This window comes from Nycticebus coucang, chromosome 12 (assembly GCF_027406575.1).
Source record: "Nycticebus coucang isolate mNycCou1 chromosome 12, mNycCou1.pri, whole genome shotgun sequence".
Taxonomy (NCBI): domain Eukaryota; kingdom Metazoa; phylum Chordata; class Mammalia; order Primates; family Lorisidae; genus Nycticebus; species Nycticebus coucang.
In genome coordinates this window covers 45793876-45808991 of record NC_069791.1, presented here as the reverse complement: position 1 = coordinate 45808991, position 15116 = coordinate 45793876, and the positions used below count along the sequence as shown (strand labels likewise).

At 41.8% G+C, this 15116-nt stretch overlaps 1 protein-coding gene across 1 annotated transcript in view; it reads right to left on the bottom strand.

The window, feature by feature from the left end:
- Positions 1-15116, bottom strand: part of GRIN2B (glutamate ionotropic receptor NMDA type subunit 2B) — a 474878-nt gene that overhangs the window by 193140 nt on the left and 266622 nt on the right. Inside the window, exon 3 of the mRNA XM_053557785.1 lies at positions 10127-10725. Coding sequence (XP_053413760.1) covers positions 10127-10725 — 599 coding nt within the window. The remainder of the gene's footprint in view (positions 1-10126; positions 10726-15116) is intronic.

Sequence of the window (15116 nt, the reverse complement as noted above, 5' to 3'; positions counted from 1 at the left end):
GTGAGCTGTGCTAACAAAGTGGTAAGGACAACAACCCCCGGTAAGCTGTGGAATCATCACTATTTGAAGTCACAGTCTAATAAACACTCTCTCTCTCTGACACACACGCCCCCTTAACTTTTTCCTCTACATAATCAATAAGGAGGAAAATTTGACATATTATCAAAACTGTGTAATAATAAGCTATAATATAATGATGCTCTATTCTGCTATTTTTGCCTAAACATAAGTTCCTGGCAGATTTTCAAGCCAGGATAATTAAGGTGGATAGGAGTGTCTGGAAGTGCCACTGGGAAACTCAAAATGAAGTGAGTATGTGTTTTCTCCATTCTGTCCACAGTCACAGAAGCCCTCACAGTTTTGTTGTAATGATTCCGTGAGATGATAATATATAGGAAGATTATCTGTACAAACATGCTCACTTTTATCATCATCATTATTAGTCATAATAATGAACAACTAGAAGTTTTGGGTCTTCGAGTTTTTTATGTCCACCATGTATTTTGACACGTATCCCAGTTTGGACCCCATCTATAATCTCTCTCAGAGAAATGCGGAAAAGACCATTTTCCGACATTTTAACAGAGGATATTAATGGGATATTAACAGAGGGTGGCTTTTTGCGCTGCTTTTGGGGGGAAGAACTTTGCTTTAGAAAAAAAGATATTTATGGACTTCTCAACAATATATATGATCACTTGACTAGTAGTCTACCCAAACAATAAACGTGCTAGTGTTATTTATTCTTTCTCACACTCTTCTTTCTCACAACTTCTTTCTCACACTCAAGCCTTCTCGTGTAATCCCTTAAATAGTCTCTCAGAGCAGAAAGAATTGGGGAAATGCAGTGTGTGTTTGATCTGGTACTCTTAAGTATGCTCTACTTCATTTGATATACATAAACACACACACACACGTAATCAGGTGCCGTCTGGACATGTAACACATGCCCACATGCATGTGAGTGCCTGCATGCAAGAATTCCACAGATGGTCATGAACACGAAAGCTGAAGATAAGAAAGGCTTTCAAGCCTTTAAATGAAAGCTGGCTAAAGAAGACAGGGGCAGCAAAAGATCAACAAACAGAACACCCTTAGAGAAAGAGAAGGGAAAAAATAAAGAAAGAAGGAAGGTGGGGTGTGGGGCAGTGCCAAATGATGAAAAGAAAAGGCCTGAGCAGTGAGGAAGGCTGTCTCTGGCAGGCTGCTGCTGCTGCTACTGCTGCTGGAACCCAGACAAGAGGTAACAGATTTCAGCAGCAGGGAACTCTATAATCTGTCAGCAGCAGTTCCTTCATGTGGGACCAGCCAGCCCAGCTTGGGGACAGGCGCCAGTCTGAACACCCCAACCCTCTCAGGCCCTCTGTAAAGCCTTGACAGCCCAGGGAAGGTCTTCATTCCGATCTCCTGCCCCGCGCCTCTCCTGTGCCCCTTCTGCAGTGTGCCCCAGATGCCTCTGCAGCCATCCTGAAGTTCCTGCATCCTTACCGGCTACATCAGGTCCTAGAGAATTTTTTCCAGGACATGACCATCTATGCATCCCCACCAGGGCTATGGAACAGGAAACAAAAAGAAAGATTCAAACCATTATCTGTTTAAAATGTGCCGGATCACATGTAGATACAAAAGCCACATGACTATCTCTGTTCTCAGGAAGCTCATGTGAACTAAGCTAACCTTGGCCAGCTGTGGTCCAGCCTTCACTCAGGCTTCCTGCCCATGTCTGTAACCAGATATGACAGCACTCCAGCTTTCTGGCAAGTCGCCCCCATCCTTATCCCCACCCAGTCAGCCTTCATCCTCTGGTGGGAAGAGAGAGCAGATGGAGACATGACTCCCACTCGATTCTTAAATAATACCAGCTTCAATTGCCATTAACTGTGAGTTTGTGTCCTTGTCTGGGTAAGAACCAAGAGAGGAAGCTTGTGGGGACATGGCCAGTCCAGGGCAAAGGCTGACAGCAAAGCCCTAGATGTCCACAGCCCCTTCTGAGGACATGGCCCAGCAGTTAGGGGCAGTGTGTTCCAGTGCAGGGCATGGCTCCTGGGTTATGCACCTGCCTGGCCTCTCACAGAGGAGGGGGCCATGCTGAGATTGTGTTTTTGTAAAATCCATCCTAACATCTATTCACTGACAAGACAGGCATTGACTGGGCTGCATTAGATGAGCGCTAAAGACCGTCCCAGCTCCAATGCTCTGATTCTGAGGGAAGGTGTGCTTTCTTGAAAGCTACCTTAATATGCTTCACAGTGCAGGATGAAATGCAGCTTCCTGAGGCAGATCCCAGCCAGATCCTGGCATCACATAGCCTAAGCTGGGGATCACAGAGCCTGGTGTTTCTTAAAAGCACATAAAATGAGAATAAGGATTCCTGTCTTGTCATTTGTACTTCTCTATATATTTATCAAGTGCCTACTTACCAGGCATTGTGCTAGGAATGCAGTGATTACAACAAAATCTGCTTTCATGGAGCTTGCATTCAATTGGAAGGAGGGAAGCAACAAAAGATTTGAAAATACGTACAGAAAATATAATATATACCGTATGTCAGATAAGCAGATAAAAATTAAGCAGGAGGAAGAGATATAGAGTGCTGGGAGGGTGGGGATACAAGTTGCCCTTTGAAGGAGGGTGGTCAGAGAGTATCTCTTGAGGACATCTGCATCAGGATTTTTGCAAGGATCAAATTAGAAAACTGCACAGCGCTGGGTATGCAGGAAGGACCCAAAAGGGCAGCTAACGCTTGAGCTAGTAACTTTTAAACCCTGGTTAACAACTGGGGGATGATTGAAATATATACCTCTTGACCCTCTTTTTAACCTAGGCCATTGTCACCCACATCCTTTCTGAGGCAGAATCTGTTCTTCAGAATGAGGCTTGTCTGCTTTCTCCACCGAGAGCTGTGGCACTTCTATGAGACCATCTTCTTCCTTTCTGTAGCCAGGGGTGTCCAACCTGTGGCCCATGGGCCACAGGCTGATTTTCTGAGGATTATTTTTGCTTATCTGTGGTGTCATATATCACAAAAATGTATTTATAAAACTTTTTTTTTATGTAATCAGCTTTCAGTAGTGTTTGTATATTTTTTTTTTCCTTTTTTTTTGTAGAAACAGAGTCTCATTGTACCACCCTCGGGTAGAGTGCCATGATACATGACGTCACACGGCTCACAGCAACCTCTAACTCTTGGGCTTCCGCGATTCTCTTGCCTCAGCCTCCCAAGCAGCTGGGACTACAGGCGCCCGCCACAACGCCCGGCTATTTTTTGTTGTTGTTGTTGCAGTTTGGCCGGGGTTGGGTTTGAACCCACCACCCTTGGCATATGGGGCCGGCGCCCTACTCACTGAGCCACAGGCACCGCCCTGTTTGTATGTTTAATGTGCGACCCAAGACATCTTGTATTCTTCCAATGTGCGGTAGTGGGAAAAAAAGGTTGGACAGCTCTGCAGCAAGATGCCACCTGCGTCTTCTTCCCCAGGATAGAGGTGCATTTTCCACACCCTAACTGTCCTCAATGAGATGGAACTCTTCTCCACTCACTCGCCCACTTTTATCTCCTATCCTCTCCTCCAAATCCTAATAAGTTTTTCAAAGAAAGAGGAAAGAGAAGAGGAATATACAAGAGTGGGGAGAACGAAGAAGAGGAGGAGAAACAAAGAAAAGAAGAAAAAAAATGCCACCAACATCATGGGTAAGTTTTAACTCTGACAAGTCAGCCACAAAATTAAATAGTGATTAAGGGAGGAATTGTGCAGGGGTCTCAATGTTAGATACTTGAGAATACCCTTCACAGGTTTGGGTTTAAGAGAAAGAAGCAAAGATCTCTTATTAAAATGACCATCAGTTTGTCTAACAGGAGGAATGCGAAAGACTAGAGGAAAACAGAAGAGTTTGAATAATCTTCATATTCAATTATTCTTCCTTAAACAGGTACGGCCTGCTTTATGAGCTCTGAATTCCAGTATGCATTGAATATACCTTTAAGAACAGTTATTAGGTTCTTCAGTTATTTTTTTTCCCCAATTTATATGTCCTTCTAACCATTGAGAAGATAAAGTCTCTCTCTCCCTCTATATATAGTTATATCTCACTTTACTAAATATTTTCTTTGACAATGTAGCCTTCCTTAGATCCCAGTGTACTGCTTTAGCAAGATGGAGCGGCACTCTGGCAGCGATTCCATTAGAACTGTGCACTCATATTACCTTTTCACTGCTTGGTTCACATGTAAATTAGATTAAGTGAACCTATAACACATATTTGCCTGACCATAAATCTGCCTATGCCTGGGCACTCAATGCACATTTAATAACAACTAAGATATGGGTAATAACAAAGCAGCCCTTGCCCACAGAGTCTAAAACTAATTGACCCAATTTCTCATTTATTTCTTAACCTCTCAGCCCCTTCCAGGCCAAGTGAGTCAAGTGGGTATTCCACGGGGGCAATTCAGATAATACAGCAGTTCTAAAAATGGGGAACCTGTGTCAAGGCTACAGGAAGATCATGTTCATTACAGCTCTTTCATTAAGAACCTAACAGAGCATCTTTCGTCACATAAATTACTCAAAGCCTCTACTTCCATTCCTCAGAGTCTTTCCATTCAATAAGGCCTAAATGAATACTAGAGGCCTAGATTCCAGGGGGATCCAGGCTTTGGAGATGTTAACTTTCACTGGAAATGAAGAATTTGAGGGTGGAGGAAATGAATGTTGAGTTCAAAATCTGAGAACACTGGGGAAAAATAATTAGGCAAGATTCATAAGAGTTTTGCTATATTAAGATCCATCTATCTCCAAGAGCAGCTGTTCTTTCCATAAGTTCCCAAAGTAGCCTGAATGAAGGGAAGTAGTGTCGGGTTCTCAGGACAGAATGAGAGTGTCGAGGTACATGGCAGGTGTACCACCATGTGAGTGACAAAAACAGACTCTCAGAGCATTAGAGAGCATGTTGAAAAGAAAACCATTAACTACTCCTTGGGGAAGTGAGAGATGAAAAATATAGACGTGTGCCAACTAACAGCCAACAATTCCTCCCTAGTTCAGGGAGATAAATATGGGTTCAGACAATTGATCTAATCACTTTCTCATTTTCAAATCATCTGGTATCAAAGGTTTTCAGACTTTTCTCAGCAACTAAGAAAATTCTTCACTTAGAGAACACGTGTATATGGCATAAGAAATTCTACAATTCTTCTAATTGAATAAAGTTCCTTATTGGAATACAAGTCTCCCAGCGTGTCTTGGGCTATGGTATATGCAGGGCATTATACTATATGGCCAATAAGGCCTAAACGAATACTACGAAAGTATAACAGAAAATTAATTTTTATTAGTGTACAAAGTACGGTTGCCAGATTTAGCACATAAAAATACAGGAGCCCCATTAAATTTGAATGCAGATCAATTATAAATATTCTTTTGGTGTAGGTATGTCCCATGCGATATTTAGGATGAATTTACACTAATAAAGTTATTCCTTGTTTAAACGAGATTCAAATCTAACTGGGCTTACGTATTTTCTTACCACCCTGATAAAATGCTTCTCTAAGCAAAACCCAATTATCTGGAAATGATCATCAAGTCTATGGCAGGCTAAGCTTCAAGGAATTAAGAAGTTATCAGAAAGGCATTTGGATTAACACCTAATAAATAATGTTTATTTGATAGTGAACTGAAATAGCGCATTTAAAGGATTTTTAAAATTCTTCCTTTGGTAACAGCAAGTGAATCACTTCAAATATATGTCTCTCTTTGAGATTCAGGCATATCCTATAACTTCTGTGTCTGTTCCCTATATCTAGATTTAGGAATTTCTCCCACATGGAAAGAAAACCACAATCTGGCTAGCCATAAAGGAGAGCTTTGAATCCCCATGCAATGCTGCCAGGAAGAACAGGACCTGTGAGTGCTACTGAGTTTTCAAAGGGGATGAGGGGCAGTCACTTTCCTAACTCTATACCCTAGTGTCATCCTGGGGGTGGGGCACTCCCGGAAATTTCCAGAGGAGCCTTTCTCCTTGCAGCTCTTGCTGAGAGGTGAGTAGCAGCGCCAAAGGAAAAGTCAGCCTCATAAAACAACCAGCCATTTGCAGCAGTTTTATTTGCAAAGATTTCCTGCTGTGGCTAAATGGTGTGGCTGCCTGGTTCCTTATTTAAAAGAGTGACCCTAGTGAGACCAGAGCTTTGGGGGGCGGAGGAGGAGAGTCTGATTTCAGACCAGGATAAGTAGGAGGAGTGAACTGAGTGTGCCTAATTGAATTCCATTGATGCTCTGGAGAGTCCTACCCCTGGTGATGTCACCTCGGATTTGGGAATAACTCTGTAATCTCTGTTAGCCCTGACCCTTTCTGGGGTCCTGATAGAAAAATGGTGGCACCCATGGCACAGTGGGTAGGGCGCTGGCCACATACACCGAGGCTGGCGGTTTGAACCCAGCCCAGGCCAGCTAAACAACATTGACAACTACAACCAAAAAAAAAAAAAAAAAAAAATTAAGGTATTTTCGAGAGAGGCAAGGATCAGCATTAAAAACCATAAGGAGTTGCATTGAGGAGAAAAAGGAAATGACACCAGAGGAGAGTGAAGGACACAGATGTGTAGAGGAAGGAGACATCCAAGAGAAAATGTCTAGCAGCAGGTAGATGCGGAACCTAAGAAAAATCAGGGAACTGAGGCAGGAGAGAAATTCCCCAGAGGAAATCTCTTAGTGCAAAAGTAGGTAGTCTGAAGAGCCCTACCAGGAAGTCTCTGAACTCTCTCTCTCACTCTCTCTCTCCCTGCTTTACCCTGATGCTGAGAAATTGATGAATAACCTGTACCATGCTATGTGAGCCTTATTTATTCCCTCTAGGACTGGCACACTTGAGAAGGTGGAAGTGGCCTATGTGGACAATAACATCTAGAGTAGGGGTGACCAACCTGCAGCCTATTGGCCACATGTTGATTTTGTGAGAACTTTTTTTTGCTTATTTCTGGTGTCAGATATCACAAAAAAACATGTCTCACCCCCCCACCCCTTTTTTAATCAGTTTTTGTTAGTGTTTTTTTAATTTAATGTGTGGTCCAAGACAACTCTTCTTCCAATGTGCAGCAGAAAAAGAAAAAGGTTTGGGCATGTCTGTTCTACAGGATCTAGGACAGCTACCTTCCTGAGTGACCACATGAGAGCCTCTCAGGCCTCAGAGAGATGGTAACAAATGTGGTTTCGGAGATAGCAGGTTAGAGTAGGCTTTTGAGATAACACTTATGCAGCAAGTAAAATAAGCCAAGAAGGAAATAAAAAGATGTGTAGATCTTTGTGTTCTCCCAAAGGAAATTTTAAGATAAAAGCAAGTATTCCTGGACCATGTTCATGGACTTTAAGGTAACATCCACTTGATTTCTTTGTGTTGTTTGGCAGATTTTTAGTCTCCATATGTCTCCATTGTTCGCTTTGGTTTTGATTAACAAACATGTTGAAAAATTATCTGAATCAGATTCAGATTTAACACTCAAGATAGTGGTAGTAAAAAAAAAAATGTATAGAACTGAATCAACAGTAAATTTTCAAGAGAGATCTTTATTATCCTGCAAAGAGGAGCAGAATAAGTCAGCCCCTGCATAGCAGGCTTGTGCTGAGTCTCAGAGGACATAGTCTATTCACTTCCTTAGGCCACACATTGTGCTAGGAATAGGGTCAAAGAAATGAGTGAGGTGGGAAGGTCCCTACTGTCATGGAACTTGCAGGGAAGGGAGATATTAAAGCATGGAATTGCTATGGTTTGAAGAGTGGCTTTATTGAAAAAGTATAAGATTCAGTGAACACACGTAAGGTAGTGATGCTAGGCCAAGGCTCAGAGAAGACTTCCCAGCCAAAGTGGTGCCAGGACTGATGTCTGAGGAAGGAAGAGTACCAGGCAGGCAAATGAGTAGGGCCGATGTGTCTGGAGGGGAGCAGTATGCTGAGCAGTGCACTCTAGGCAGAGAGGACAGAGCTGGAAATGAGAGAGGGCACAGTGTCTTCCAAGAACCAGAGGAAGTTCAGTGTTGCAGGAAGGTAGTGTTCAAGGCAGAGAATAGCATGAGGCAGTTTTGGAAAGATAGACAGGACCCACGCTGTGAAAGTCTCTATAAACTACATTAAGGAAATTGGGCCTTATTATGGGAGCAATGAAAAGCCACTGAAAGGTATTAAGCAGGAGAGTGATGAAATCACATTTTCATTTTAGATCACTCCGACTGCAGTGTAGACTGAAAAGAAGCAGAAGAGAAAGCAGGAAGATCATGTGAGAGGCCCTGCAGTAATTCAGGTCAGCGGAGATGGCCTGGGATGGGGTAGGGGAGAGCACAGCATTCCAGGGGTATTGGGGGACTAAGACCCACAGAAAATGACTTGATTGGCTATACACGTCAGGGATATGGAATCAAGGACATCTTGGAAATTTTTATATTCTGCAGCTTGATCATAGGATGTATCCTTTGCTTTGGCTTGGAGAGGGTGGAAATGTGATGGGAAGGAAGATACGCAGTTCAGCTTTGGATCTGGTGAGTTCTGAGGACCCGCAGCATCCAAAGGGACATACCTGGGCACAGTTAAAGGTACAAATCTGGGGCCCAAGGGAGAGGTTCTGGCAAGATGTCTGTTTGGGGATTATACAGACATTAATTTTATCCCTGGCAACAAATGAAAAAAGAAGAGCATCTAGGAAAGAACCCTGAGAAGCATTAATATTTAAGGGATGCGTGAAGAAAGGGAGTGCTCTTAGGAGCCCAAGATAGAGCCACCAGACAGGTGGAAGGAAATTCTACCAAACAGGAGCAAAATCTAGGGATGAGAGAAAGACAAGGAAGTTCACGGTGGGAAAATATGATGATTAGATCACAAAGATAGCTACCTTAAAGCTGGTTTGAGTTTCAACCCCAAATTAGGAGATTAGTCTAGAGACTGCAGTCCAACCCCCTTCTAGAAGCTACTATTAACCTCCACTAAATGTATTTTAACATTCCCAGGGTACATTTTCTAATATTTTATTTCTTAAGCTGCAGGGTGAGTATGTAAGCATGCATTAAGGTTTTATGAATACCTTTCTGTATGTCTGAGAGAATTCAAAGTAAATTTAAAACGGATGTCCAAAACATAGTCGAGTGAAAGAAAGTCAGGCTATTGAACAGAAGTATAGTTATATTACCACACGCATAAAATGGTAGATTTATATCCACATAAGTATATGCACAAACAGGCATGTCTGGAAGGATGGTTACTAACTATTTTGTCAATGATTATCTCTGGTTAGTTGAATTTAGGGTTGTTTTTATTTTCTTTGTTATGTTCTATTTTGTTTGAATTTTTACAATGTATGTATATAACAGTTTAATACACATATGAAACCACACAAATATGCTATAGTATATTCTACACCCACATAGTCATTGAATAGCCTTGGGAGGATACACTGTTGCCATGGCTGGGTTATGTGAGGTGAGGTCTTGCTAAAGGAACCAGACTGAGATCTCACTCTTAAAGGCAGGGAGAGAAGAAACAAAAGAGATTTTTAAAAAGCCTATTCTTTTAAGGGAAAAATACTCTTCATATGCCCACAGAACCATGTAACCTATTCTCCATTCCTTCTACAAACAGTGCAGGAATCAAAGGAAAGTGTACTGGCCTTCCCTTGTTTCTAAGTGTACTGCATCTTACCTAGTGATTAATAGTCTTGACGGATAAGATAGGCCTGGATGCAACTCCAAACTGACCACCAGCTTACAGCATGACTTTGGATAACCTATACCTACAAGCCTATTCTCTTGTCCTATAAAATGAAAACAGTTTTTAAAGGCTGCCCAATATAGTTGTTTTGAAGATGAAATGAAGTAAAACATGCAAATATTTAAAATTAACATCTAGCACATGATAAATGCTCAAAACATCAGAATTATTTTGTGTTTCTTTAGAATGAGAAAACAGGACAGCAAGGTTTGGATCCAAGATGGTTCCCCCCCAGTCCTAATGGATAGCTGCCTCTGAGGACAGCCTCCACCCTGCTGCCATCTTGAACTGCTTTGCCCATAGTTTCTGAGTGTCCAGCCCCAGACTTTGAAGGTCTCCTCCAATCCCCACCATCAGTGTGCTCTTTGTTCAATACTCACCTGTTTAGCATATTGGACTGGTAGATTCTCTTCTCATGGGTGTTGTAACAACTGCTTTTGGGCTCAGGGATGAAGCTGTGTTCAGACAGCATGTCAGAAGCAGCAGTGGTGATTATGGCGATGCCATCTCTCACTCTGGCAGGGAGGCCATAGTCCCACTCATCGTAGGATACAGAGATGAGCCCAGTGGGGAACTCCGAGGGCACTGTGTCTGTATCCCCTGCCACCAGGCTTGGCACAATCCACGTGTAGCCATAGCCAGTCAGCCCTACTGAGTTAGCCACTTCGAAGATGTAGGTGGCTTCTTCCTTAGTACAGTAAAGAAGAATGATGGGGCTTTGAAGTTTCTTGAGCTGATTCTGTATCTTAGAATCTCCATCATCCAGTGACATGTCTAGTAAGAGGACTTCCTCCAGCTCCCAGCCCACAAAGCTATTCTCAATGGTGCTGCGGATCTTGTTTACAAAGTCCTGGTAGCCAGGGAAGTAGGTGGTGACAATAGAAAAGATGTACCAGTCATATTCTTCCATAATGTTGAGCATGACGGAAGCTTGCTGTTCAATTGATGGACCAAACTGGAAGAACATGGAAGATTCATCCTAAAATAGTGAAAGTATAAAAAAAAAAGAAAAAAGAGAGAAAGGGAGAGAAGACAAATCAGACCAAAGATGGTAATGGAGAGTGTGAAATAATTGACTACAAAGGTTTGTTAGTTATTTCTGCATATAATACCTTTAATATTTTTCACTGTCAATAAAATATTTTTTTCAATATTTTAATTGGAGACACTTATAACATCTTTCTTCCTAAAACTATCTTCCAGACTTCACAGAAAATCAATCTGTCTATAATCTCCTTATCTGAATTCCCTGATGTCATGGCCAGTGCCTAGGGCAACTCCCCAAAATCAAATATGTTAATGTTTCTATAGTAAAACATATGAAGAATCATGTAAAGTGGAATAATGATTTTCTTTTTTGTTCTTGTTTTTTTGTTGTTGTTGTTGTTCATGATCTTCCTAGAACCCAGAGGGTGTGGCCTGGAAAAGGTAGGCTGTACCAAGAGATGGGGGCCTGCTTTCTAAGCTCACTCAGGCCTAGAGAATGACAGTCCCTGTCTAGCCCTGAGCAGAGGAACCCTGTAACACCATCAGCTCTAGACACAAGCCCATGGACTTGTGTCAGTTCATATCAGGTTTTGCTATCAAATGAGTTATATGAACACATATATACACACTCACACAGACATGCACACACACTCTTTTTTGAGGCTTTGGAATTTCTTGATGTGGATGTGTATCACTCAGTCACAGAGTGAATAATCCAAAATGCTGTCAATCTACACTCAAACCCACCTATAGAGGTGATATAGGCTCAACAGCCTAGAAGATGGATGGTCCTCATGCATGGATATCAGGGAGTTTCTTGGGTAGTACAATACATACTGATTGGATTAGGATATATATTCTGTAAACATGTCACTATTAAATTGATAGTACATTTAGTTGGCCCTCCAACTTCTGCTCTGATACTAAGATAGGCAAATTGGAGGAAGGCTCAAACAGCATATCTAAGCTCCAAGTTAAAATTACTGGTATTCAATCAAGCTCACATATGATTATGCTTTATTTTAGATCAGCTTATAGCAGATGGTTCTTTCTTTTCCCTAGATAACACCACAGGTGTGAGGCTGACCTGCCTATTACACACATCCCTCCATCACTTCTGAAGATCTTCTGTTTTCTCCTCCCTTTGGGGGAAGCAGCCATTTTCAATTTCTCCTGTTTTAAGCTATATTTTACCTGCTATTCTAAGATGTCAAGCCCTGCATTTTATCTCTACCTTATAGCTGGAAGAATCTGAAACCACAAAATGAACACCTCCTTAGCCTTGTCCTTCAATCTCAGTCCATTTCTCCCTGATTTCCTACTGGATAATGGTACCTCTTTCCTTGGTCTGTGCCCCCTATCTTCTATCCCATGGCTCATCTCCATTTTATAGCAATACAGGCTAACAAAATTGTGCCTTCCTCCAAGGGTCAGTTCTTTCTTTCCCCCCAACAAGAGCTTTAAAGCACAGTTACAAGAGACCTGGGCTTTTAAACAAAATTATATAGTGATTTCTTAGTTCAGGAACATATTGTTGTAGCTGAGAAATTGCTGAGTGTTTCTTGGGCACCCACTACTGAAAAAAATACAGGTTGAGAAATATCCAGCTGGTGTCCAAAAACCCTGATTCAGCAATGAGAGCTGCCAGCCCCTTGGCCCTGATACAGGCCATGGCTTAAACTCTCCCCATTTTCCACAGGGTATCCAGAATGAAACAGCAGATGCTTAATCATTTGGGAGGGATTCTTCCTGCCTAGGGTGAAATGGTGCTTACCATGGCAGCTCCCTTCTCAGAATTTAAGTGTGCAATTGAAGAGTAACAGCATAAGACTGTGGAATTCAGAAAAATAGGGAGGATAGGGCACCAAGAATGGGTGGGTAAGAGAACAGGAATTAATTCAGAATTGAATAATTATATTGTATGTGTCCACTCTAAATCTTGGTCATCCCCTATTCCTAGACCTGTCTTATAACACAAGTACTACTCTTCAGGCAAAGGTAACTTTCTCCTTAGGTTATAAAATGCAGTGATGCTGTGTTCTGAATGTTTATATCCCCCCAGATTCATATACCCTGTTTCCCCGAAAATAAGACAGTGTCTTATTTTAAGGTGTGCTCCCAAAGATGCGGTAGGTCTTATTTTCAGGGGATGTCTTATCTTTCCTGTAAGTAGGTCTTATTTTCGGAGGATGTCTTATTTTCGGTGAAACAGGGTATGTCAAAATCCTAACTCCCAATGTGATGATGGTATCAGGAGATAGAGCCTTGGGAAAGGTGATTAGATCACAAGGGTGGAGCGCTCATGACTGGGATTAGTGCCCTTAATAAAGAGGCCCCAGGTGGTGCCCGTAGCTCAGTGGGTAGGGCACCGGCCACATACACCCACACTTGTGGGTTGGAACACAGCATGGGCCAGCTAAACAACAATGACAACTGCAACAACAACAACAACAACAACAAATAGCCAGGCACTGTGGTAGGCGCCTGTAGTCCCAGCTACTAGGGAGGCTGAGGCAAGAAAATTGCTTAAACCCAAGAGTTTGAGGTTGCTGAGCTGTGATGCCACAGCACTCTACCGAGGGCAATATACTGAGACTCTGTCTCAAAAAATAAACAAAAACAAAACAATAAAGAAGCCCCAGAGAGCTAATTGCCCTTTCTACCATGTGAGGACCCAGGAAGAAGGCACCATCGATGAACTAGAGAGTGAGTCCATCAGATGCCAAGTCTGCCAGTACCTTGACATTAGACTTCTCAGCCTCCAGAACTGTGAAAAATAAATTTCTGTTGTTTATAAACCATCCAGTTTATGTTATTTTGTTATAGTTACCTGAACAGACTAAGAAAAGTGCAGATCCAGGCAATAGAACATAATAATCATTCCAAAACTTGTCAGGCACCTACAGGGAACCACCACAACAGAAGAGGAAGACTAGGGACAGAATAGCTCACCTAGAACAGCTACCACTTTTAAGAAATATCCATTTGTTTTTCTTATTATACTTCCAAGTAAAGGGAATTTTCAGGATTCCCAAATGAGAAATATAATCACATGAGCTTCTACAAGCCCAGTGGTTATAGCAAAGCAAAAAAGCTTTCAAATACACCTTAAGGTGTACAGGCTTGGGATGAAAGGGATCCCAGTTGCATACAAAGTAAGCCTACCTTTTCTGTGATAAATGAAGAAGGATCACCATAAGGTTCTTAAATACATGCAAAGTTACATGTATGGTGAAACCACAGCTGACTTGAGTCCATAGTAAGCTCAAGAGAGAGCTTTGATAGAAAACCCATGGGTCCATAGTAAATGAGCTCATGCTAATGAGACTGAATTTAAAGGAAAATTGTCTATTAGATACCTACCTGATCTTTCCCTCTCTTTTTCTAATACTCTCCCACAATTATAAAAGGCTTATAAAGATACTGCCAGCGATAATATGAAGGGAGCCAATGAATGGTGAGTGTAAGAAAAGAGAAAAATTAATATGGCTCCATCATACCCCCCCACACACACACACACATCATTATCTGACCTTCTGATTCTACTATCCTCCACAATCTCCTTTTTCTAACTCTTCTGGTCCCATCAATGTCCATCTCAACCATTTTATTTTGTCAATCCTTTATTAAAGCTGCCTTACATTTTATCTGGCACCAAAAGGACGTTAATGAAGCCAAACAGAAATCAAGAAACAGAGGTATAGTTTGGGCCAATGTTTCCCGGCATAATGAGTAGTCTGGCATTATTAATTTAGTTGACGCATCAATCTGGTGTCCAGTGATTGAGAAGGGAACGGCTCTTTTTCAACAAAGCTTTGAGCTAACTATAAGTTCAGACAGTGACAGGCCCTGAAAATTATGGCTGCATCCACAAATCAAAGGGCAATCTTCATGTGTGCATGGAGTGGAAAGGACTGGTAGCCACGCATCTATCTTTGCAAGCACCCAGCATGCACTGTGATTACCACAAGTGATGGAGGATGAAGGACAGAGATATAATTCTGTTTACAGCTCACTATGATTTCCCACTTACATTTCTGTCTCCTAATGCCATTGTAAAATGTTGACCCATAGGGGTCCTTGGAGTCTCCTCCTGCAGTGAAGATTCCCAAATTTATTGTATCAATGTACTCTTCAACTTGTCTTCCAAGAATCCTTTAATGCAGCCCTGCATAAAGGGCCACCTTAGCTGAGATGAACAGTTAGCACAAGAAAGGCAAAATTGTAAATTAAACTCCAGCAGTCTAGAGCCTTTATTTGGACTCCCATCACTCTGACATTCATGATGTTTATTTACTAGTAAGAAGAAACAAAAAGTACTTTTTCATCTTATTATCTGCCTCAGAAAATAATTGCCTAAAGAATTAGCAGTGAATGAGATTT